This window comes from Phaenicophaeus curvirostris, chromosome 8, assembly GCF_032191515.1.
Source record: "Phaenicophaeus curvirostris isolate KB17595 chromosome 8, BPBGC_Pcur_1.0, whole genome shotgun sequence".
Lineage (NCBI taxonomy): Eukaryota > Metazoa > Chordata > Aves > Cuculiformes > Cuculidae > Phaenicophaeus > Phaenicophaeus curvirostris.
The window spans coordinates 3,811,456-3,836,702 of NC_091399.1; the positions used below are offsets into that span (position 1 = coordinate 3,811,456).

The 25,247-nt window shown below is 38.2% G+C and overlaps 1 protein-coding gene across 3 annotated transcripts; it reads left to right on the forward strand.

The window, feature by feature from the left end:
- The first annotated feature begins 153 nt into the window (after nt 1-153).
- TLCD4 (TLC domain containing 4) lies at nt 154-23,817 on the forward strand. 3 transcript variants are annotated; one of them, XM_069862007.1, is made up of 7 exons: nt 154-208; nt 4,906-5,071; nt 10,062-10,151; nt 15,041-15,099; nt 16,923-17,017; nt 19,141-19,214; nt 23,137-23,817. In XM_069862007.1, exons 2-7 carry the CDS (start codon nt 4,917-4,919, stop codon nt 23,450-23,452), a joined length of 789 nt encoding a protein of 262 aa, XP_069718108.1. In that variant the 5' UTR covers nt 154-208; nt 4,906-4,916; the 3' UTR covers nt 23,453-23,817. The 3 variants fall into 3 exon arrangements, with proteins under 3 accessions (XP_069718108.1, XP_069718109.1, XP_069718110.1); XM_069862008.1 differs by lacking the exon at nt 154-208 and adding an exon at nt 624-728; XM_069862009.1 differs by lacking the exon at nt 154-208 and adding an exon at nt 1,451-1,545.
- Nucleotides 23,818-25,247: the final 1,430 nt, after the last annotated feature.

The following is a 25,247-nucleotide window of genomic DNA, read 5'->3' on the forward strand; positions in this document are numbered from 1 at the left end:
TCCTTAGGGGCAGGGGGAGCCGGGGCCGCTTCAAGGTTGGATCCCTAGGGGCATAAATGGATCCTTAGGGGCAGGGGGAGCCGGGGCCGCTGGTGCGGAGGGACGGAGGGAGGAGCGGGGGCGGTGCGGCCCCTGCCTCCCTCCCTCCCTCCCGGCCGCGCAGCCGCTGCCCCCGCCCCGCAGCCGGCGGCGCCGCGGGGAAGGCGAGGTAACGGGGTTCTCCCCCTCCCGGGTGCGGGGCGGAGGGGTGGGTGCTGAGGGGTGAGGTCTGCGGGGTCCAACCCGCTCGTTGCGAAGAGCGAGCCCGAGCTGGGGGTCGCCTGGCGCCAGGCGACCCCCAGCTCGGGCTCGCTCTTCGCAACGAGCAGATTCTTTCATCCTGCGAACCCCCCCCCCCCCCAATATTCAGATCGGAGCCGTAGCTCAGCAGAACTCCCGGCGCTGCAGATGCTTGATGACTCGCAATAAAACGTGCGAACAGGCAGCAGTCGCACGTTGCTCTTCGCGAACGAGCGTGGCGAGTTTTCCAGGGATTGGATTTGGCTTTCCCCGTTTTCAGCGGGTCGGGGAGGGCGCAGGGATGAATGGGATGTGCTGGTATCCCCAGCAGCTTTAGCCTCTAATCTTGTTTGGAAGCTGATCCAGCTCATCTTGAAATCCAGCCTTGAAAGAAGGAAGGACTGCGGGGCCTTTTAGCTTTCTCTACACATCCTTACTCTGTCCTGTGGGTTTGTAGTTGCATTTCTTGTGATGTGAAAAATGTGAGTGAAATCATAGAATCCTAGAATCACTAGGTTGGAAAGGACCCACTGGATCATCGAGTCCAACCATCCCCATCAATCACTAAACCCTGCCCCTCAGCACCCCATCCACCTGTCTTTTAAACACCTCCAGGGAAGGTGACTGAAATGAAAACATAAATACTACATGTCATTAACGGTACAACGGTTGGTGACTCTTTTGCTCCTTTATTGTCTGATAAGTAAGTGCTGACTTGTTTCTGTCAGAAGTTCATAATCGTTTCATGTTGGGGGTGAATGAATGTTGAGTCTTAATATTGTTGCCTTTTAAAAAATTCAAGTAGAAACAGAATTGCCGAAAACTCCCAGCTTGTTAATAGAAATGATGAAAAGAGTATTTTCTCCTCTTATGAAGTATGACTGAAAAGCTGTGTTATCAGCTTTTTCAAAATCACAGGGGTCAATAGAGCAATTTGATACTGTGCTAGATATCTTGCTGAAAATCCTTAGTTTCAAGTGTTTGCTGATATTACATTGTCTACAATTTTTTGCTGATATTACAAAGTCTACATTGAAAAGATTGAAAAGCTGCAAGAGTGAAGTTCTGGTTATTTGTAATTACTGTCTAGCTGAATGGTTAAGACAGTAATTTGGGGTAAGATGAGAAAAGACCCCCCCAAAAAAATAATAGCTAACAACCAACCTGAATATAGTACTTTTTTCCTGAATTACAAAGTAGTTATGCTAAACTTCCCTCCCCACCCAGCCTCCCACTAGCTCAAACACCGTATCAGCTGCCTGAATGGTAATCAAGGATTATGCAGTTTGGGCAATAAAGTGTGTGCTCATACGTAATTCATGAAGTTCCGTATCTTGATCAGGCTGCTGGACGGCCATAAGAAGATACTGAGGCACTGTAGTTGAAGCAACCTTTGACTAACTTTGGCTATTTCCCTCAGGGCAAAGAAATCATATGTAATTAGCAGCTTATTATGTTTCTTTTATGTGATAAGCTTTGGTTCAACAACATGAATGATTTTTTTTTTAATAAAGTCCTGTAAACAACAGTTAAATTTCATGTTGAACAGGATATAGTTGAAATCAACTCAGAGATACGAGAAAATGTTTATAGCTGAACTGTTCTTCCATCTCACGTGAAACTCTGTGTTTGCACATGATCCTTGAATTGAATTAAAATGCACCATTTTTAATTTGCCTAAGTAAAACAATTATTCCTGGACTTGGTTCCTGCTGTACTTTAATCAGCATCTTGATAAGCATATATGAAATCACCTTCTGAAATCCATCTTGTAAAACCCTTATGAGTATCCGTGTGAGCAGCTAAAGGCTGGGTGACTGCTTTCTTCTCTGGTGCTGTCATACCCTTCTCCTTTGTGGGCATACGGTTCTGTACTTGCTGCTAAAACTTCTGAGAGATACATAATACTTTGGAAAGTCAGATCATGCGCTTTCCATGCAATTACTTTTTCTTAAAACAAATTCCCTGCACAGGCTGCTTAGAAGAAAGATTAGCTCTTCTAATGCATTTCTTGCAAGGGATGGTTGGGAGGGTTTTTGTTTAATTCTGTAATCTCCTGTACTAAAACAAACACCTGTCACGCATTACTTATCTAATAAAATCTTATAGTACTAAGGAAACGAAAACAAACCTGGGTTTCTTTTGTCCAAGAGATTGTGTCAGTGTCTTTGAAACTCAGAGGTGCTAGTGTAGTCATTGGGGATGAATAAAATTGGTAGCATCATGAGAATTGTTGTATTTTAGTCAAAAGGATTAAGGTGTGAGTGATGTTCAGTGGTTTTGGTGTTTTTCTGAAGAGAATTGTCTTCAACATGCATTTTGGCTTCCTTCACTTCAGGAATTAAGCCAAGTGATGTTTGTTTTTTTTCATTATGTGGTCCTAGAGAGGTGTACGACAAATGACATGATGTAGTAAGGAAGTTTTGGCCCTGGGAGTAGAATCTGGAATGGAAGGCATACAACACTTATCAATGGGTTTAAGCTGGAAGATATGAAATTGAATTGATTATTCCCTCAAAGGGAAAAGTTTAAAAAAAATGAGCTAAACATCTATAATGTCTAGAACTTTAAGCTGTGCAAAAAGTGCATAAATTTTATTTGTATTTTGTATCATCTTGGCCAGTGGAGGCAAATGGAGAAGTATGTGGAGAACAATGTAAAAAGTACTTGAGAGAATACTGAATATTCAGGATAGCATTTGAAACTGGATGTTTTAATAGGCTAATGTTAAGAAGTATGCCAGACTACTATGATCCTGAACTAGGACAGGTCATCAGATAAACAACTGGAATGAACCAGAGTTTGTTCTGATGCACTGCTGTGCATGCATGTTAAAATTCTACTTTGGAGTAAAAATGCACTTAAGAACTGAATCTCCTGATCACCCCCACTTACTGCCCTTTGGTTTGTGTTGCATAGTTGTCCCAGAGCTTGCAAGCTGGATTCCTTTTGGGTTGAGCTGAGTGGGGAGATAGATCGTATTTGATGTGCTCTTTGGGCCTAACAATTGCAGAGTCCCTAGGACAGGATTAAAGCTGATTTGAAGTAATCACTCAAAATCCATATGATATGGATGCAAGTTTCACTCGGCAAATCTCTTATTGGTCCTTTATTGTGCATATATGCTGCAGCTTTCATTGTGGGCACTAGTCAGAGAGCGTTTTCAGATAATTCACTTTCTTTTTTACTTTTCAAACTGGGGATGAAAAAAAAAAGAAAGAGGAGGAGGGAGAAAAGTTTGAAACCGTTGAACCTTTTGGTTTTAAATCTCTGAAGACAAAAGTATTTTTTCCTGATCTATGTATCATACACCTTTTGTTAAAGTTTTAAGTTTAAATGCAGACTGTTTCAATATACTCACCATTGACACCACCAACTAAGAGTACTCAACTTAATATTTTTAAAAGTTATTATTTGAAGTGGTGGACTTTTCTTATCTTTTTCTTTTTTTTCCCTCCAGATGTTCAAGTTTCTTTCCATATTCAATACTGATACACTTTCAAAAATCTAAGGCATGTCCCTCATTTTAGAATGCATGTGAACTAAAGGTGGACATAAGTGTAATTCTGTCAGGTTTTGCTGACTGTTATTTTAGCCTGTAAGTCTTTATTTTGTATTTAGGTATTTTCTTCAGTAAAACTGAAATAAGTGACAACAGTTATTGAAATGGCTATTAAAATAATTATTTAAATATTTTAAATAAAGCCATTTGTTTTTTCTCCTTTTTCTATTCAACTTAATACACATTGACTGTTTATGAGTGTGTAACCTTTGGTAGTTTTGCAATATAAAACACTTTACAACATCATCAAACTGGAGATGTACATCAGAAGTTTGTGGCTTCTGGGAAAATATTTTGTCATACAAAATACTGGCAACTTGGGAGAAATGACTGAAGCATTTACGGATCTACATTTATATTTGGAATTGTTTAGCTATTTTTTTAGATCTTCTGAAATAGCTAAGCACCCAGCATTTGAAAAGTGCATTTAGCTTAGATGGTAGGAAGCTTTTCAGTGTGCTCTGAAACTGTGCAAAGTTTAGACTTTCACAGGAAGAATAAAGCTCAAATATGATAGTCTACACGCTGGCACAAAGAGAAGCCCTCAACTGTGAACTAAGTGCAAATCAACAGCTGCTGTCTCTGTAAAATATATGAACATAAAGCTGCAGCGAGACTGTTGCTTCCCTGGGCTGACCTGAAAATCTCTCTGCTATGCTTATCTGATTTCATTGTTGGTTTGTAAAATCCCACTGGCAGTAGTCAGTCTGGTAAGAATGAAATGAGTTTTAACTTTGGAGCTTCTTGGGACAGAAGCGTAGGCTTCTGAGCTGGAGGTTGCAATGGTCACTGGTTCTCCCAGCCCTTTCTGTGTAAACAAAACGCATATGACTTTAGGCAGTGAAAATATGTAGTATGCAGATGTTAAAAACCCCAAAAGTAAAATGTAATTTTTACATATAAAAGTTCGGGGATACTTTTATACTATTAAGGCTTAAGTAGAAATGTTGAACGAGAGGATACTTATTGTGAAAAATAAGTTATGTGTCAAAAACACTGTCTGTGGCTGCTTAAAATAGTTAAATGGAGAATGAACTGAAATTACTTTCTGCTTCTCCTCACAGGCTGAAGAACAATGGCTTCCTTCAGCAAGCTGACTGTTGGCATAGCTGTTGCCAGTTTTACTGTATTTCAGCTCCTGTTCCATGTTTTAAGTTCTTGGGTGTCAACACGAATAACGCCTGGTTTTAACAGTCTCAGCCAAAAAAGGAAAATCGAATGGAATTCAAGGTACAGCGTTAAAAACAAAATACAGCTACTGACCTGCCTGAAATTGTCAACATCTAAACCACCTGTAAAACATATGTAAAACTGCAGAAAGAGTTAGGAGTTAAACATCTATAAAAATTAGAGGGATAGTTCTAGGCACTTGACAAATTCTGACTGTAAAATGCTGAGGCCCAGTCTTAAACACACAGTATTACAAACACTTGAATATTAAATGTTAGGCAACAATGCCCAAGTGAAAGCCAGTAGCAAAAGAAAACAGCGACTGGTGAGAGGTAGTAAGCTGAAGTGGATTAATTTTAAATGGCTTCTCTGTGACACTTCTAGTGAAGAAAAGAGGTACAAATTCCCCTTCCCCCAGATATACATGAAAATAAAAACTATTGCAGTTTATCCCATGATCTAAATGCTAGTTTATCCCTGGTCATGCTTTCAGGTGCAAAGCAAATTGCTCTCTGTTCTCCTGGTGCTACTGCATTACAACCCGTTATATGTAAGTCATGGTTTCGCAAGAAATTTTATGCATCTTTGTTGTAGTATTTGAATCATAGAATGGTTTGAGTTGGAAAGGACCCTAAAGATCATCTAATTCCAAACCCCCTGCCATGGGCAGGAACGCTGCCCACTAGCTCAGGCTGCCCAAGGCCCGTCCAACCTGGCCTTGAACACCTCCAGGGATGGGGCAGCCACAGCTTCCCTGGGCAACCTGGGCCAGTGCCTCACCACTCTCATCATGAAGAAATTCCTCCTTATGTCTAGTCTAAATCTTCCCCTCTCCAGTTTATACCCATTGCCCCTCATCCTATCACTACATGCCTTTATAAAAAGTCCCTCCCCAGCTTTCTTGTAGGCCCCTTTCAGGTACTGACAGGCTGTTATAAAATCTCGGAGCCTTCTCCAGGCTGAAGAACCCCCACTCTCTCAGCCTGTCCTCTCCAGGCTGAACAACCCCAGCTCTCTCGGCCTCGCTATTGGTGCGAGGCAAGGTTAGACAGGTACATCTGTGTGTTGATGGGGAAGGAGACTGCAAGAAGAAGAGAGGAAAACTGTGACACAGGGAACGTGCTCAGGAAAGAGTTGTGGAAACTCAGTCTAACAGCTTTTCTCACTCCCTTTGTGTTCCTGCAGTTTTGTCACTGGGATGGATCCACCTGTGTAACACTTGTCTGCTCAGACAGAGAGCTGTTAGAAGCTTCTTCAGCTCTGTGAATCTTTCCTGGGAGCTTTCCTCTCTTTTAAGGCATAAAGGAAGTATAGGGTAGTAATTGTGAATGGGCTGCTCACTGAGGTTTTATTTGCAATATACTAGGTAGGTATAGTGCACGAGCTTCTTTGTTTAAATGAACTTATACAGTATAACTTTATGTCTGAGTAGACTATTACAGCTTTAAGGTATTTTTGAAATGTTTCTCACATTTGAAGCTAAAAATGTGTACTGTATGGCTGTCGCTGCACTCAAAATGCATTAGTCTTATTGCTGTTCCTCCTCAGTGCTGTTTAAAGGCAATATCAGATGGATACTTTTGAAGTTTCCATTGTTCTAGGCAGCATTAGCAAGTCAAATGGTTTTGCCCTTCCATTTGGCAAATGTCCACCTGCAGTGTTCTTAAAGGCACCATCTTAATTTCATTTCAGGTTTTGAATAATTGCCTACCTGCCAGAACAACTTTGTAGGATGCCAGTTCATGGTATCAGTGCAGCTTAGGTTTATCTCTGTTACAATGGAAGCAGAGAGGGAAACTAAACTAAACTGTTATCGTGTTGGAGCTGAACTTTTGTGTCTAAGCCACATCAAGTGACCCTTAAATTGCTTAATAGGCTTTCTGAGAATTTATCCCATGCCTGGTAGCACTATGCTGAGTTGTAGTGCTTTGCATAATAAAGTATGAATTGTTTCACAGATCACAAGTGTGCTGGCAAACAGCCGTTCTGTAATCTCTGGACTACTTTATAATAAGATGTTTAACTACTCAAGCTGATACAGCACCCCAGGTTGTGTCCTTTTTTACTTATTTCCACATTTTTTCTTGGGGTTGATGTAGATGTTAGCACACAGAGAAGTTGTGGTCCAGAGCTACGTCCAGTTCTGGAGTTAGAAGCCATGAAACACAAAGCAGGTTCATCAGCAGCTTGTTGATGTTATATCTGAGGAGGGCATGGAGTGAAAGAAAGGATAATTCTGCTTTCGTTTCCACAAAAGATTGACTGTTATATCAGCTAACCGAAGACAGTGATTTGTCAAACTGCTTCATTGCTCCTGTGTTTCACCAAAACAAGGAGACACCCCAAGGAGTATCTTACATGTTCAGAGAACGTAGGTGGACATGCAGGTACTCTTGCAGACAGCCCTGCGGGTAGAGAAAGTTACCATCTCCTAGTAAAATGAGTTGGGTTACCTTAAATGATTTAAAAGTAGATTTTTCTTATTTTGTCCTATACTGAGCTGCTGTAGGGAATGCTCACACAAATGGTTGTGTTGGCAGTCCTGAAGGAAACTGGCACAGAGGATGGTTATGCATTTTTATCAGCTCAGCTGGGTCTGGAAGAGGGCATCTGCCTGAAATGAGCTGTAGCATTGAAAATACATTGTAACACTTTGGAGGGTATTGTAATCAAGCATTTGAGCTGCAGCTCCCCACTGTTTCCTGTACTGTCAACTTGTTCATTCTGGCCTTCCAAGAATTAAAAAAACAATAAAATAATTGCTTCTGCAGCCTTAAGTATGCAGGCACTCAAATGGAGTTAAAAACTATACTTCAGCACAGATGTAGTATAACTCTTTAATTTGCTGTGCATAAATTCCTGTCACCTCTTCTGTAATACGTTTGTACTGCTATTAAGCAATTGCAAAAGCACATATATTCAGTAAAAAAGGAACAAGTATGCAGTTTATCAGTGCAACTTTTTTCTTTGCAGCTTAATGAGTTAAAGGATGCAAGCTTTGACAGTAATTTCCAGGAAGTGTATGGAGCTTGATAGCTTGACCTAGATTCCATATTAAAATGCAACGTTGCACTATTTCCCTTCTTCTGTCCCCTCTTCTATGGAAAAACTTTGAAGTCTAGAGTTAAGGAGGAAATCTGCTTTTCTTTTTTTTTTTTTTTTCTCCTCTCTCCCTTCAGGTGCTGTGCTTGACGTATAGTTTATATTCTAAGCAATAAGATTTGGATAAACAGGCACCCCTGAGACAAATTGAAAGTGTGAACTAATGAGCTATATTCTAGGGCAAATTTTACTTCTTTCAGTATTATCCTCTCCTAAAGTTCAAAAATTCCAGGTGTTTCTCAAACACTAATGTTATATGCCATGCTTTGTTTTAATAAAGGGAGTAAAGTTCCTAGCTCTGTGGTAATACTGTGTTACAAGACTAGGCATTTTAATTAAACTATTAAATAACATTAAAATTCTGATAACTAAATTTTCTTTCTTTGTTAAAAAAAGGAAAAAAAAACCCTACAAAGAAGCCTGTGCTATAATGGTTAATAAATGTTCTCATCCAGTTATATCTGACTATTCATGTTATATTAATCTCTATTTTTTTTGAATGCTATTGAAAAAGCTGCTGAAAATACTATGATGACACTCTTTAAGCAAATTGTAAATAGACTTTTTTTATGGAAAGTTACAAAATCTTCTAATGCCAATAGATGATAATATAACTTCTGGAAACAGACTAGGGATTATAACCTACTCTTTCTTTGCAAAGTCTTCCACATGACGTAAGATGTTTTCTTCAAATCTTGCAGTTTAGACTCCCCTGAGTGACTTATGCACATCTGAAATATTAATAACTTCCAAATACATCTATTTGATATGTACAAAGACAAGACTAATAACTTAGAGCATCTGTACATTTGTCTGCGTATTGCTAATGCTGTGAACATGGATGGGGCACATTCTGAGCACACAGAATCGAATTTAGAGTTTTTGTCTTTCAAACAGTATCCATGACAGCTAACATGAGAATATCCAGTAGAGGTATTTTGGCACATAATTTTTTTACTTCGTACTCAAACATGAAAGGTGGAAAAGCAGAAGTAGCTACACAGTATTCGATGCAGTTTATAGTAGGGTTAAACCCCTGGCTAGAGGAACAAGATTACACGTTCTGGACCCCTGCCCATTGCATTGTTCTACCTTCCACAAATACATGTGGACGCAAAAGGGCAGGAATGGCTCTGGCCTGTGTGCTGGCAGAAACCCTGACAGGGCCTCTCTAAATAGGTAATTCTTTTTAAGTGCTTGTTAACATTCAGAGTTTATCTACAGCGTGTATGCAGCTGGATACTTGACACTGATGCCTTTGTCAAAAAAAGTGTTTCGTACCCGAGTATGGACAAGGCAACTCTCATTATTGTGACTTTATAAAGGACAAGAGGTGTATAAAATAAAGTGAAGCCATTATACCTCAGATACTCAGCTGCAACCTTTTGTTATGAGTTTTATTTTTGAAAACCAGAATCTGCTTCAAATACACTAGAAATTCTTTCTGAAACTTTCCTTGATAGGATTTTGCATTTAACAGCCCTCTTTCCAAAGCGTGAACTTGGCAGATTTATTAATCTATTAATCTAATGCCCACAAGGAGAAACCTACTGCTTCAGGACTGATGGGCACATGATTCTGATATGCATGTAGATTTTTCCAGCAATGGGACAATTAACTAGAGAACTGGATGCCACATTGTCTTTAAGGTTTCATTAATATATGTGGTAATTGGAGAAAAATGTAGATCTTGGTTACTTTAAGACCCTACTTTCTATTTATAGCTCCCCTCTCCCCCTCAGTCTAATAGATTTCTTCTTTTTGACTTTTTCCCACCTGTCACTATATAAGTGGTTGGATGTAGTGTAAAGAAGAGATGATTGTCTTCCACAGAGGTATCTGGTACTACTGAGAATGTCTTTGAAAACATCCTACTGTAAGCACACTATAAAAGTTGTGAATGATGGTACCTCCTTGTGACTGTGATTTTTTTTTATGTTTTTTTCAGGACAGTGTCCACATTCCATGCCTTGGTGGTTGGTGGGTTTTGCCTGTATATTTTGTTGTACGATGACGCTGTTAATGCCGACCGTCTTTGGTAAGGCACGTTATGTATATGTTGTGTTTGTGCAATAACACAGTTGAGAAGGAAAAAAAGAATTTTTCCATTTAGTAATTACTGAAATAAATGTTTCACTTCCCATTAAAATATGCAATTACGATGTGTCCATTTTTATGTCTGTACTACTTGATAATTCCAAAATTTTGTCAGTGTTAATATCTTAGTGTGTCTTTGTGAAGTGGAGCAGATAAAATACAAGCATTTGATTTGAAATTAGCATATTAAATTAGTAAAGCACAGAACCAAGTGTGTAACTCTAAGTTGACATGACTGAAACTCTGCTAGTTACTATAATAAATTTAGAGGGAAATTAAAATGCTATTGCACGTCTGGAGTGTGTGTGTGGGAAAAAGCTGGAGGGGCCTATTATCTCTAAATTGATAAATTAAGATGTATATATTTGTGCCTCCATAAGGCTTCTGTCAATCTTTGTTTTAAAAAAAAAGTATGAAAGTTTCAAGTGCTGTCTTCATAAGCAATAGGAATATTTAATAAATGGACTTCTAATATTTATCTCTTGTTAACAAAATATTCTGTGCAGCTTTAATAAATACAACACCAATTCATAACACAAATTTAGGCAACATTGGCCTTTTCAGTTTGTAGTGATATACAATTAAATTGTTGGCAGTTTTGAATTTTTTTCATTGCATTCTAGTATCTTTAGAGAGACCAAATGTAGTCTGAAAATCTCATGAGATCTGTTGAAAGGCATATCATAACTCAGTGCGTGTTGTGGTAAGCCTTATCAGATAGAAGCTTTTGTCCTGGTTTGTTTGATTACACCTTGCTATAAACAGTACATGAGAAGTCATGAAAGGCAGAAATAAAAGGCTCTTAGCAATGATAAATAAATTAATTCTTCACATTCACTAAGTCTTCCTAGTATAACTCCAGGAAAAAAAAAACCAAACAAATTAAGCAGAAATTGAACCACTTTTTTGTTCTTCATGAATTTGAAAAAATGTTAAATATTTTTGTATACTGCATCGATAACTTAATCTTGCTTATGGAGCCTTAGCATTCTAGATTATGTAAAAACATTACATCTTAAAAGACAAAATCCATCTGCCTTTTGAGGGAATTTTTTTCTGTATTTCTACTATTGCTTCTAAATATTTCATCTGTTTGGTTATGTTTACAGTAATTGCAATGAGTGGTATTACTTACATTTGGTGGAGTAAGGAAAGCTTTATATAAATCTAGTAGAGGTAAATCCAATCTGTGTGTTTTAAAGCAAAGCTTCAGGTCCACGTCATGGCTGTGTTTCTGTAAATTATCTCTTGGTCAAAATAACCTTAGACTAGTTTCAGGAGTTTGTCAATTAGAAGTGCACAGAGCACACTCTAAATGTGACAATCGGTATTCTTAGTTACAAAACTAATAATTTTAAAATGAGTGAAGTATCAGTGTACTTAAAGCCATTGCAATGATTTGAATTTACATTCATGCAAGTGATTAAGTGCAAAGGAAGGCCAAACCTAGTATTGCCTGTGACTTTACAAGTCCTCATATACAGACTGCAAGTAAAATACAACTTTGTATTAGGCTTTCTTCTGCCAGTGAAGCCAGAATTATAGGGTGGTTTCCTGAGAATTTGCAGATGTATGTTTTATTCTAAGGCTAACTTCTGCATAACTCTCAAAGATGGCTAGCGTTAGGCTATGCATTCCCCCATATGTCATACGGGTTCCTGGTACCCAGCAATAAGAGACATAGCTGATCAGGTAGAGCTTTAATCATTTTTCCTCAGTGTGTTTTATAGCTTAGCTGTATGTGAAGTCTTAAATTGCTTATCATTTTTACACTGATTTGTAGCTGAATCCACATAGTCTTGATTTCAATTGAATAAGACTGAAGAGGAAAACAACAAATTATAGGGGAAATGCCAGATGGACTGTTGCAAGGCTGCTGAGTCTGGGAATGTAATGCCCTTTTGGAGTGCAGGCGTAAGCTGTGGGACTTGGTCATTTACAGATGTGAAGGATGCATAAGCCATTCTCTAGGAATCTCTTACTAACAATACAAGAAGCATTTGTAAATCTAGTTTCAGTAGTTTGTAAGTAAATGTCTAGGAATTTTCACACAGCTTTCTTGCACGGTTCTAGCCCAATCAGCTTAAAAACATTACACAGATGCTCAGATTTTAGACTACTGGGAAGGTTTTGATGCAGACACTTTTTGCTCTAGTTATCGCCATCAGCTTTGCGTAGTCATTGACTGTATGACAGTATCCAATCAGTTCTTTTCTGTGGGATTTAAAGGTATCTATATCTGTAATGGAAAATCACAGGGCCTCTGTGTATGTCAGCCTAACCTCTGATTTCGCACAAAGCATAAGCGCATGGTGGTGATGATACCCATACGTATTGAAAGGGATCAGGACTGCTGCTAAGGGTTTGGGTTCATTGGACGGAGTATGTGTTATTACTGTCAGGTAATGCCTGAAACTGTGTTTCAATAGATCCCAACAAAGGATAATAAGGACTGGAGCACTGATAAGTTACAGAGAAGCATCAGTGTTGTGCACATAGACCTTTTTGATGGTCGAGGACTTCTTATTACACTTTGCTGCATGTAATACAGACTAGCTAACGTAGACGATGTAGAAATTGTTTTTCAGGTGGTTAGAATAACATGTTAGAAAATGTGGAGGTGGTAGAGATCAGATAAGGAGAGGGAGAAAATGCAAATAAGTGAATTAAGTTGCAGCTTCACAGAATAGCAAGCTTTTTCATATGACTATCTACTTCACAGTCATTACATGTTTTCAAGTCTGATTAGCATTTTATATGACTGTAACTGCAAAGAACTTTGAAGAAAGTTCGGTCATGCTAACTTTGGTTTGTTACATCTGCCTGTACATGTTGGTGTGCAATTCCTTTGCCACACATAACCTCCTTACCAAACACAAAAGAGATAGCTCTTCCCTTTCACTTAGTCATTCCCTGTTTGTCACTCCTGGCTCTTGCCTGCATCAAAACTAGGCTGCAAACATCAGGGCTCATGAGCTTCATTGTACTTCCTGTTCAAGGAGACAGATCAGGAAATCCAACAGATTTTAGACTAAATTCTAAGTTTTCCATTAACTGAGATTAATGGCGCCTTCTTGAAGGGAGGTGACAGATGGACATTGCAGCCGTATTTGTTGTTGAAGAGTTGGTTTAGAAAGTCTAGAGAAGGTCTGTTGCAAGGTGATTATTCTCGTGGGAAGAATGAAGGGAAGTGAGTCATTCCCTGCTTTATCCAGTTAAGTCATGTTTACCAGTATCAAGGAACTAATTTCATATACTCCATCCTTTGCATCTTCCCTGGAGAAGAGTATGAAGGTTCTTCAACACAGGCTCCGTCTTGGTAATAACATGCTGAAGCGTGTTGGGAGCACTTACAAGTTTGATTATGAAGTTGCTGCTGCCATAGCTGGGAATTCTCATGGGAAGGCCATAACCCGTTTCTCTGAAAGTTGTGAGAATGTATCTGCCTATGCTGTGTTTTAGCTGTGACTTTCGGAAGAGCTACATCTAAGGAAGCACTCAGCCCACAACCTACGTAGCTCATTAAACCAGGTTTTGAAGCCATGAAAAAAATGTTCCTGTCTCGAGTTGTAGTTAAAAGAGCCCCTATGACCAATCTTAAGAGATGGAGTGAGCTCCAGGCTCTTCTGATGATGTTTTTCCTCACCTAATGGCAGAATTCTGGTTTTGTGAGTCATTCTATTTTCTTGTAAGCTACTCTCACTCAGGGAAGCAGTTAGTTTTGGACGCTAAGAAAGCCTTAAAATTTAGCCAACAGATTGTAATAATCCAGGAAATCTCTTCCATGGCTTCGTTCTAATAGGATTAAAAAATAATAGCTAAGTAATAGCATTTTAGTGCTTTCTAGCTGAGGTAGACTTTCTATTGAGGGTGGCTGTAAGCACAGTTATGTTCCTTTTTTTTCTCAGAAGGTTTACAAAAAATATTGCTTTCGCAGCTGTCTTGAGCAACTCACATTTTATAAATTGTAGTCCTATCACTTGATGTTCAATTCATATCTGCACAAAACAAATCTAGATAAATCTAGGCACGTAACTTGGTTGAAAAAAAAAGTTATGATCTTCATGCCAAAGAAAAGCTATTTGCTTATCAAACTCCTCAAAGTAGGAATGTACAGAGGACAGTGGAAGAAGAAACAAATGTTACTTGCTTTAATGTAGGTGCTTCCTTTTCTTGAGCTGTATTCACAAGTTTAGGTTGGTTGAACATCCTAGAGGAACTGAAGTTGTGTGTGTGCTACTAAGAGCTTTGCCTGCTGAATGTTTGGCACCAAAAGGAAAGGAACAGGGGGTGTGAAACTACTTTGAAAAGCATTTCTTCTCTAAGGTTGCTTAGCTCCGGCAAATAATTCCTTTTTTGTCTCCTTCTACTCTGTTTATCCCTATAAGCATCCATCCTCTTATGAATATGAAAGGCACCAGCTGAGCAAGATATTTTTGTCTTCCTTAACAAAGTTTTAACACTGGCAGAAGAACAAAAATAGAGATGGAAAGTGTCAGTTAAAGTGTGAAGAGACATTGCTTGGGCTGTTCTTTTTTATCCTCTACTTACAGAGAAGCCAGCTCAGGGTACTTACTGGGTTTCAGTTCTAGTCTCTAGCAAGGCTCTTGGGGCAGTCTCTATCCCAAGGCAGAGAATAAGCCTGATTTAGGGTAGTTAGTTAGAAAAGGAGTCAGCTTTCATGACTAGGACCTTTCCTAACCAAATCTAGTAGCATCTTACTGATGAGCCAAGAATAAAGTGTCCTGATGTGTTTGGTATGTGTATGTCCTTTGCAAATTATCTTATATCTTATTATAAAGGCTCTGTTTACTTTTTGTATGTTTATAGGGGTGACCCTTCAATTGTGAAACTGAATATTGCTATTACCACAGGCTACCTCATTTCTGGTAAGTATGCAACATGTATATAACACCCACAACCTTTATACTGAGTCACTATACCTATATATTTATATTGAGCCACTATGCTGGAGATGTGATATGTGTATAGAATACAGTTTCTGCTGCAGTCTTTAAAGTTGCTAACAGAGCTGTGGGTTTTGGGGAAATCACAGAATCTTGCCAGTGGATATAAAAAACAATGATATCTGCTCAAGCACTGAGGAAATACCATTGTGTGGCTTTATGATGGCTTGATGCACAACTTCCAGCTCAGTTTTGTCCTTTAGCCAGTTGAAAAGGTGTTAAAGCAGTGCCCTTCTCTCCCTTCAAGGTGTCCCCAACTTGTGCCTTTATCCTGTGTTTCTTCCTGTGACTTCAGAATGGTCCCAGAAGAACATTAGTAAACCTTCAGAACAAGCAGAGGCAGATTATTGCATAGGATCCTGCCTGCCTACCTTTTAGTCTCACTTTAAGCCAAAATTTAGTAATGTATAAAATGTGGAAATTTAAAATTATTTTCTTGGTATGGTATTTACCCCTGCATATATTTCGTGTTCCTAGTTATTTACTGTCAACTAAAATTGGCATGGGAATTTTGCTGCAAAATGCTTTCAAGCTTTCCTTTATGGTGTGTGGGAATAATGCTGGCTTATAAAAGCAAGAACTTGTTTTGACTTGGACTGTTTTCAGGGAAAACGTCTTATGTTAGGATGGAGTCTCTGATCAGAGCCTGAGCCACAGACTTCATTATCTCTCAGATTAGATTTCTTGCCCCAGTGGAACTGATAATCTGGTGATCAGCACACCCAGTTAAACTGTGGGTTAATTAACTCTCCATTTTTTCCACAAGAAGAACTTTAGCTCCCATGTTCAAATGTATTGGTATCTATTTTTGAATAATTATGCATTAGACTTTCATTATGAATTAATGAATGCCTTTGAACAGAGACCTGAACCTGGCCACTTATTCTCTCTAACTTCCTTATATAGTTAATGTTTAATTATTAATAGGATGTGGAGCGGCTATGTCGGATGATATCGAGTCCTGCCTGAGGACAGCTAATGTAAAAGAGATCAAGGGACTCACAGGAGATACGAAACGTGCAGTCTTTAGTTTGGAACCTTCCTTAGTAATAGTCCTGTCCAAAGAACTCTGTTGGAGGAAGTAGAGGCAGCAATTTCTTCTTCCATTATAGAACAGAAAATTTTCTAATATCAGACTGTCATGAGACAAGGAAGAACTTTTTTGTCAAAGCTTTGATTATTAACTCAGGTCTCTATATCACTTTTACGGTAATTAGAAAATTGTGATTAAATAAAGCAAACATGTTTCTGTTTTCCAAGTGCCCCTTGCAAAATGTTTTTAGTAAATGTTTCCCTGTTTGCTAATATAACTATTTTTTGATTCACAAATTCTCCATAATAGCTCCCTGCATTTATTTGTATATTGCCTGTGACCCCTGCAGCTGCCCTCCCCCCCTTTTTTTTATTGCTCCAATTTTGTGGTTAATAAGCTTGAAGTCTTGCTGTGAGATTCTGGATCCAATTTTTCCTTCCAAAATATTGTAGCTAAAGCTATTGCCTTTGTAATTCCCGTGATGTGTAAAGCAATAATTTATAGCAACTGTTGGAAGTATATGGTTGCTTAATGCTTTTAGTACAGTCAAGTCTTTAGGATAAAGATGTTATCTTCAGAGATAATTAATTCAGAGAGTTTCTGTAGCTGCCATATGCTGGCATTTATACCTCTAAAACTTAGAGAAACACTATTTTGAGGTCAATGGTTCCATAATAAATTGTTCTTTATCATTATTTCTTTTCTCTTGTAGATTTGTTGCTTATTATTTACTACTGGAAGGCAATTGGTGACAAATTTTTTGTAATCCATCACTTGGCAGCTTTGTATGCTTACTATTTTGTACTGGTGAGTGCTGTTTTTTTTCCAGTAACTTAACAAGCCGATGGGATTGAAGGCAATGCTTTTATAGATCTCATTTACTCTGTGTTTAAAAAAACCCTTTACTGCTTGGTGTATTAGCATTGTGAAGGGCATATTTATATTTTCAATCATTACTTTTTAAATGGTTTTATCAGTCGTTTGTTGTAATTGCATGTCTTTTCAGTGTCACAGTCCTTCAACAAAAACGTGTAACTTAATTAATGACTGAAATTTAAATTCTTCTTAGCTTTTTTCTGTAGAAAGACTTGGACAGAGAGGCTTTTCACATAGTTATAGGAAAGGCTTTCAAATAAACCCACAAGTCTGAATATTTAGTTGGAAAATTGGAAGGAAATGGTTTCAAGTGGTTATGTTTTCCTTGTATTTGCATAGGTGAGTGATCCATAATCCTCGTGCATGTACTACAATTAGCTGGGTATATTTTTTTCTGGGGTGGTGTTTTTTTCTTTTTTTTTTTTTTAAAGTCTCTTCTCAGACAACCAGTTTGTCTCATCCTTCTTGTTTAAGGTTACTTTGGTGGGGAAACAATAGATAATTAATTATATTTCTGTAAATGCCTGTGGTGTATATACATTGAAGGGAAAAGGAGAAGAGAAAGTTACTCTTCTGGGGTAAAGACTAACTTAGTTACTCTTTGTTGCTGCTGGAATTTCTCGGAGATGCCTGTGTGACTTGGTAGAAATCGCAGTGACCTCCAGAATAATGCTTCTGAATTCCTTCTGAAAAGCTCATTTAGTAAATGAAGAAATCTTATACAAAACAATTAACTTTATTTACCACCTTTTTTCCCCCTATCTACTGTGCGAATCCCATGCTTACAATGTGTAAGGTGTTGAGATGACAGATCACAGTCAGATTTCTGATGTAACAGTTTAAAGGGGATGATGTACATGACAAGTAAATATTCTGTTTAGGGTTGAAGATAATTAGATTACTAATATTATCACAGATGAAAGTGAATTAGGGCTGAATATGAGATGAAAATACATCTGCCAAGGTTAATCTCTGTTGCAGAAAATTCATTTATTGTTTTTGGAGTGAACAGCAAATGTAGTGTTAAGTTGATCTTCTTTTAAAGTGGTTCTTACTATTTGGATCTAGCTCTGTCCTTGGATGTCTGTGTGTACTGTTATTCTCTTATCTTCAGAGAAAGTTGCTCATAAGAATCTTATTTCAAAAATGACTCTTGACCATGGGAGAGAATTTGATTAAGAACACAGATTTTCTGTTTGCTGTAGTGCAAACTGGCGTGCAGTGCCTGAAGCAGTGGGTGATAGCACGATGTGGGAAAGAGGAACACATACTCCACAGGTTGTTCAGAAGACCCTCTGAATTTTTTTTTTTTAAATCTTTTCATCTCCACCTCTGCAAATTGCTGCTTTCCCAACTGCTGTGTAATGGGATACTATTTCCAGCACAACCAAACAACAACAAGGCAGAGAATATGCTGTACTTTGTCACTTGGAGGGAAGTTCTCATTTAAAATGTGTCTGTAAATATACTACACAGTTATGCGTATACCAGCGTGGAGAAGATGTGCTTTTCTTCCAAGCCACAGGGCACAGCAGGAGCTGCAGCACAGCTGGTGGCAATGGCTTCCCCTGCAGAAGGAGGAGAGAAGAAAGGACTTTGTGCCCTTTCTGCTGTCAAATAAAAGCTAGGAATTTATTTTCACTTTGGCAAATTATATGCCTAAAACAATGCAGGGACATTTTTTCTTTAGCTTACAGTTTTTCTGTTTGGGCTTGTTTAAACATTAAGAAATCCAAAATTTTGTAAGTCTCTTGGTATCATTATAATTATAACCTATGACTGCTTGTGCCAGTCTTCTCTAGATAGCTTTCCATTGCTGCTTAACTGTAGATCTTCTAAGTTTTATTTAAAATAAGAAACTATTGATTTAAGGAAAATTGCAGCTTTTGTACTAACCCTCATGTGGAAGTTGGCCACAGCTGGCAAACTGGCTTACTATTGTTTTTAAAAAGAAGTTGAGACATCGTACCTTTTTGTGTATACTTGAAGATTTTAATCAAGGTTTTAAATCTGTGGTGTTCATTTGTGCGTGTCTGTTTTCTTCTGCTAACCAGAGCAAAGGTCTGTTGGCTTATTTTGGAAACTTCCGTCTGCTTGCAGAGTTCTCCACTCCTTTTGTCAATCAGCGGTAAGTGGTTAGGGATTTTTTTCATGGTTCTTTAAAATTTGAATCTGTATTATTATTATTATTTCTGTCACTTCAGAAGCTTTTTTTTGTCATTGTTGAATGCCTGCTGAAAGGGAATTTATGCATCTTGAACTAAGGATTATTAGGTGGAAATCTCTTCTGCTATGAAAACTCTTTGCTTTAGCTGCAACAGTATAACTAATGTATTCACCCCGATTCCCTTTTTAGAGTAGACCAGCCTTCGTATGAAATGCCACATTTTTATGATATTTCTGAACAAAAAAGTTCACAAAGATAATATTATTAGCATTTGTAAGTTCATTTAATTGTTATGGTAAAGCCATCATTTCCAATAGGGATTTTTTTTAGTATCATGAACCAGGAAAGAAAAGCAAAATACCATTGCCAACATAATCCTAGGATGGAATTGCATTGCCGTAGAAAATCTTAGGTTTATTTTGCAATACAGTGCATATATACTAAAAAATATTAATATATACCTATATACATAGAATAATATAAGTTTATATTATTTCTTTAAGAATCATTCTGGAAATTATTTTGAGCACTTAAACTAGAAAAATAGTAAAGCACCTAAATACGTCTGGAATGGTAAATCTTCACACTTGTGATCAGAGAAGAAAGTGGCAGAAGGCTCTTTTGCAGAGCTCAATGACAGTTGAAGCCTGCCATGGCTTCTGGTTATACTGTTGCTGCTAGAATTGGTGCTGTGAGTATGGGAAAAGGAGGCAATAATGCCACATACCACAGGCAGGGGAAAACTGTCAATGGAGTTTCACAGTGCTCTGAAGAGGGTGGCATCTCTCCTTACTCTGTAGCCACGATGACCCAGCTCGGGGCAGGGATTTGCCCCAGGAACACTTTATCTCAGGCACCTTGGTATATAGGGAAATGCTGCAGCCCTCTCCTCCTCCTAATTTTTTTTTTCCCATGTAGGATCAGATCTTTCAGCGCAGCAGATGCCTTTTCTCTCCCATTCTTTTTGGGGTATATTCCTACTTTATTGATCCTACATGTATGGTATCTGTTTTCTTCACCAGGTGTCCAGTAGAGAAAGGATAAGTTTTTTAAGGCAAATAGGAACTGTAATCCTCCTGCAAACAGGGTATCCACGTATTACCCATTACTGCATTGTGGCTGTAAGCTCTGAACTCTTTTATGAGATTGTAGCAGTCCTCTGATCTGTAAGAATAAAAAGAGAACCCTTTCGAACATCAGCTTGGCAAATTCAACTTGCAGGAGGGCAGGATGGGATAATGGAGCTGTTCAGAGGCTGCTTTAATTTGCCCAGGTACAGCTGAGTAGGAGACTATAGTGTAATCTGTGCCCTGTGTGCACAGAGGAGCTGAGGAGTAAATAAATGCTTCTTTAAACTTATTTTAGTAATACAAGGAAGAGGAGAGTAAGAAAATGAAAAAAGGTGGTGTTACATGCTAAGTTTCTATATTGAAATTCATGTCCTACTGAATGGCCATTCTACCGCTGACTTCTGCCAAGACAGAATTTCATCCTGAGTCTAAGTGGTACCTGTACTAATGCTTCCCTTTCAGACTATGGTGACAGGAAGTACCATGATACATCTGGCTATTAAAAGTAATATACGAGGTTTGACGCAAAAAATAACCCCAGACTGTGCCTGTAACTTTCTGTGTAACAAATTAAGAAAATCAGCGGTGATTGCCTTCAAAATAGTTCCTTTCTGAGCTGACACACACCTGCATACGATGCTGCCAATGTTCAAAGCAATTCTGCAGGTCATTTTCTGAAAAGCTGTTGAGGATCTTTGTTGGATTTGCTTTTTCACATCTTCTACTGAGGAAAAAATGAGCTCCTTAGACCACCAACTTAATCTTTAGGAAGAGGTAGAAATCACAGGTCTGGTGAACAGGATTGGTGTTCAAGCACAGTTGTGTTATTAGCTAAAAGCTGCTTCACAGACGGAGTGTTGTTAACTCGCTGTTCATCCTAGCACACTGACATTTTCTCAACTAAGGGTAAGAAAACATCTCTGTTTGAACACGTGCCCGCTTATATTGAGTGAAGCGATAAGAGTTGAGGCTTGTCTCATAGAGGCAGGTTCGAACATGTTCTAGAACCATCTCTGTTTCTCCCCTCCCTCTCTGGGTTCCCAAGCTATAGGCTTAGTCTTGTTTTTTTTGTGTCAGACATTGTATTTTATAATTGTAAAATGCCTGTGGTGAGATCATATGTCTTAAGGCTTTGGACATTTACTGCTTTCTCAGAAAAAACAGAAGTCACTGTAGGAGATAAAGTCCCTTGCACTATGGGATGTGATCTCATTAGTGCATGAATGTGTTGGTTTTTTTCCATTAAATTTGAAGAGAACCAGATGCTTAAGACAGTAAGTAGTGGATAATGATAATGACTTACATTATGTTTCTTGTTTGCATTCTTAGTGTTACCAAAAGACCTATTATTAAAATATAGAATGATATTCTAATCTTAGAACTGTAGTGCATTCTTTGTATTTCCTGTCTGTGTTGTTAGGGATACCTAATTGGAGGTTGTCTTCATGGCAAGCATTTAGATCTTCTAATGTTAGTATCAGCATTTATGTAATCAGTTATGAACTGTAGTGGGTAAAATTGTAACGATAACTGTGATTTGCTAACTTTTATTTTTCTGAATTTGCTGGGAGAGAGATATTGCTAAGCAGCTGTCCAGTTACATATTTTGGCTCATCACAGTGTATTTTAAAACCTTTTTTTATATTACTTTTGGAATCTTAATTATATATATATGAATGAAAATACAGGCTCTGATTTTTAGTCTGATCAAATATATCAGGTCTCACTAAAACATCATCCCAATAAGAGTTTTTTTAGTGCCACCTTGAAAGCCTGGATTTTACGTGTCTCAGTGGCACTCATAATGAATTCCTGGAAGATTACTGTTAGAGCTGGATGTCTGGCGAATCTTTTTAGTATATCTATAATTACCTAAGTTTTAATCTGTAGGTAATTAAATTAAAAAATACTTTTAAAACAAGATTTAAAACTGTTATTTTGTTAATTAATTTTACCTTCATATCTTCTTGGATATAAATTGGTGATTCCACTTTCCCTCCCTATCCCCTATCATGAATACAGAGATTTAAGAAATTTTCCTCCAGTCCTGTCTTTACTCTGCCATTGCACAGATTTTCCTTGCATTTATTCTGGTTTAAGTGTAAATGATAAAGAATTAGAGGAGTTTGTTGTGCCTTTTTCTAGCCATCAACCCATAGGTTCTGTGCTAGGCAATAGATACATTATGCATGTATTATATAATTAATATGCAAGCATTTATTTTTTTAAAGATCACCTATAATGCAGTAATGGATGGGGGGGTTAAATTTGTCTTTTTCGTTGCATAACATACCTAGCTGTTAAATTATTCAGGGCCATTTACAATGTCTGGTTCTAAAGTTCTAGCTTCAGGCTGAACAGAAGCAGTCAGCAAATCTTAAATGTGAGAAACTGAATATTAGAGCTCTATCTAGATTACCATATCCAAATACAATGCTGTAATTGCTTTCAGGGAAACAAATAGAGATTTAGTTGCCCATTGGTGCAAAATGTACTAATAAATCTGTATTATTTTAAAAGAGAATTTGAATTACAATGTATTACACAATAGTAACTGAAATGTAGACTGGTTGTCAACTGGTTTACAATTCAGATCAGGTTTTTCTACCTGTTATTCTGCAATGGTCCTGGCTATTACACACTGCTTAAGTAGGGGAAAAAATGCAGCCAAGCTAAGACATAGTGCAATAATTTAGAAATGATAAGGGTAGAAAAAAATAATAAATGATTCATTAAGAAAAACATGAAATAAAATTATTTTTAAATTAGCTGGATTCAAGTCTGCTTGGTATCTGTAAACATGTCTTTTGCAGGTGGTTTTTTGAAGTCCTGGGATATCCCAAATCTTCAAAGGCCAACATCATCAATGGTGTGCTGATGACAGTTGTGTTCTTCGTGGTGAGGATTGCCGTCATGCCTATATATTACAGCCATGTAATATCTTCATTTGGAACAGAGGCTTTCCACAGATTAGGACTTGCAGCCCAGAGCGCCTGGATTATCTCAAGTGTTGTCTTGGATGTTATGAATGTGATGTGGATGGTCAAAATTGCAAAAGGGTGCTACAAAGTCATTTCTCTTATTGGACTGGAGGAAGCCAAAACTCATAGAAATGGAAAATCTGACTAGAAATCATAAGCATAAAATGAGATTTCTGCTATGAAAATAATTTGGGTTCACTGAAACAGTGCACATTTCTGCCATGGAATGCTCCTCTTAAGGAAACAAAGTATTACCTCTGTACTGAACTTACTCTTTCCCTAGCCACACTGCCTGCACACCCAGGGCCACGCTTTATGGATCCTGTCTGGTGAGGAATAAAGGCTCACACAAATGAGTTCCAGGTATCTGTTCTAAGCAATTTACAAGCTACTGAAATTAGAAAGGAGCAGACCAGTTACTTGCTTGTTGTCCACCAGTGTGTTTGAAGTGTTTCACTCAGGTTTCTCAGATAAATGTATTTTATAAATCCAGTGAAAACTGACATCTCTCTTTTTTTTAGAAAACAAAACCAACCTCCCCAGACTCCTGATATGGTGCAATTCTCCTGGCATGTTTATATGTTTTCTTCTAGGGATAACAATCAAGATTTCATTCTTGACAACTTTTTAATTTTTGCAAGAAAAGCTAAACATTTAGCTTTGATTCTGTGAAGTCTGATACTGCTTTTTGTTCTGCCTTATATGAATGCAAAGCAGCTTGGTAAATCTTTGAAATAATTCTATCTAAAATGCTGTATTATAAAAGTATAGAGTATCTTTAAAATTGTTAAAATTCTCTGATTTTTATGGGAAGGATTCACTTTTGCTGTGTTGGATTACATGCAACAGTAAATTGCCCATGGAGTTCATTTTGTAAGTCAGTATGGTAAAGGCTGTGTGGAAACAGCATAATTCTGAATGGAGTGCTTTTTCCTTTGCTGCTACCTTTGCAAAGTGCTGCAAATCTCTTCGGTATTTTTAACCATTGGCTATTTGGATGTGAAGTTTAATTGTAAAGTGAGAAAATTCTTCTGTATATGTGAGGTGTAACTTACAGTAATTATTTTATTTTATCACAGAAATGACCCATTTGATATGAAGTGTTAAGGATTTTTACCACATTTTCCTTGTTAATCACATCAGAAATTAGAGGTGTTGATTAACTGTGCCAAACATCTGTAAAGCTGTATGGTAATTCTGTAGAATGTAGGTGATTCTGCCCCTCTCTTCCTCTCTTGTGAGACCTCATCTGTAGTAGTGTGTCGAGTCGTGGAATCCTCAACATAAGAAGGTTATGGAGCTGTTGGAACAGGTCCAGAGGAGGGATGCAAAGATGATCAGAGGGCTGGAGCACCTCTGCTATGAGAACAGGCTGAGAGAGTTGGGATTGTTCAGCCTGGAGAAGAGAAGACTCCGAGGAGACCTTATAGCCACCTTCCAGTACCTGAAGGGGCTACAGGAAAGCTGGAGAGGTACTATTCCCAAAGGCTTGTGGTGTTAGGACTGGGGGCAATGGGTATAAACTGGAGAGGGGCAGACGTAAGGAGGAATTTCTTCAGGATGAGGGTGGTGAGGCTCTGGCACAGGTTGCCCAGGGAAGCTGTGGCTGCCCCATCCCTGGAGGTGTCAAGGCCAGGTTGGATGAGGCTCTGAGCAGCCTGATCTGGTGGGAGGTATTCCTGCCCATGGCAGGGGGGTTGGAAACAGATGATCTTTAAGGTCCCTTCCAACCCAAACTATTCTATGATTCTAATGACAGTTCACTTCTGTAGACGCAACCTTTTATTTTTTTTAAAGTCACATATTTGCCAGTTGATACTCTGTTCCTTCTTCAAACTTAAAGGTTTGGAAGGCATCAGAGAGAAATCCTACTGTCTAGGAATAGCCTAGGATCTAATTTATAATTAAACTTGAGGAAATTATGGCTTTCATTCTTAAATGAT

Bases quoted from the DNA above. Each gene is read 5' to 3' on its own strand.
- TLCD4 (XM_069862007.1), top strand. From the start codon at position 4,917: ATGGCTTCCTTCAGCAAGCTGACTGTTGGCATAGCTGTTGCCAGTTTT. The intron at 15,100-16,922 runs GTAAGTATGCAA...TTTCTCTTGTAG, and splicing joins CACAGGCTACCTCATTTCTG to ATTTGTTGCTTATTATTTAC. The intron at 19,215-23,136 runs GTAAGTGGTTAG...TGTCTTTTGCAG, and splicing joins ACTCCTTTTGTCAATCAGCG to GTGGTTTTTTGAAGTCCTGG.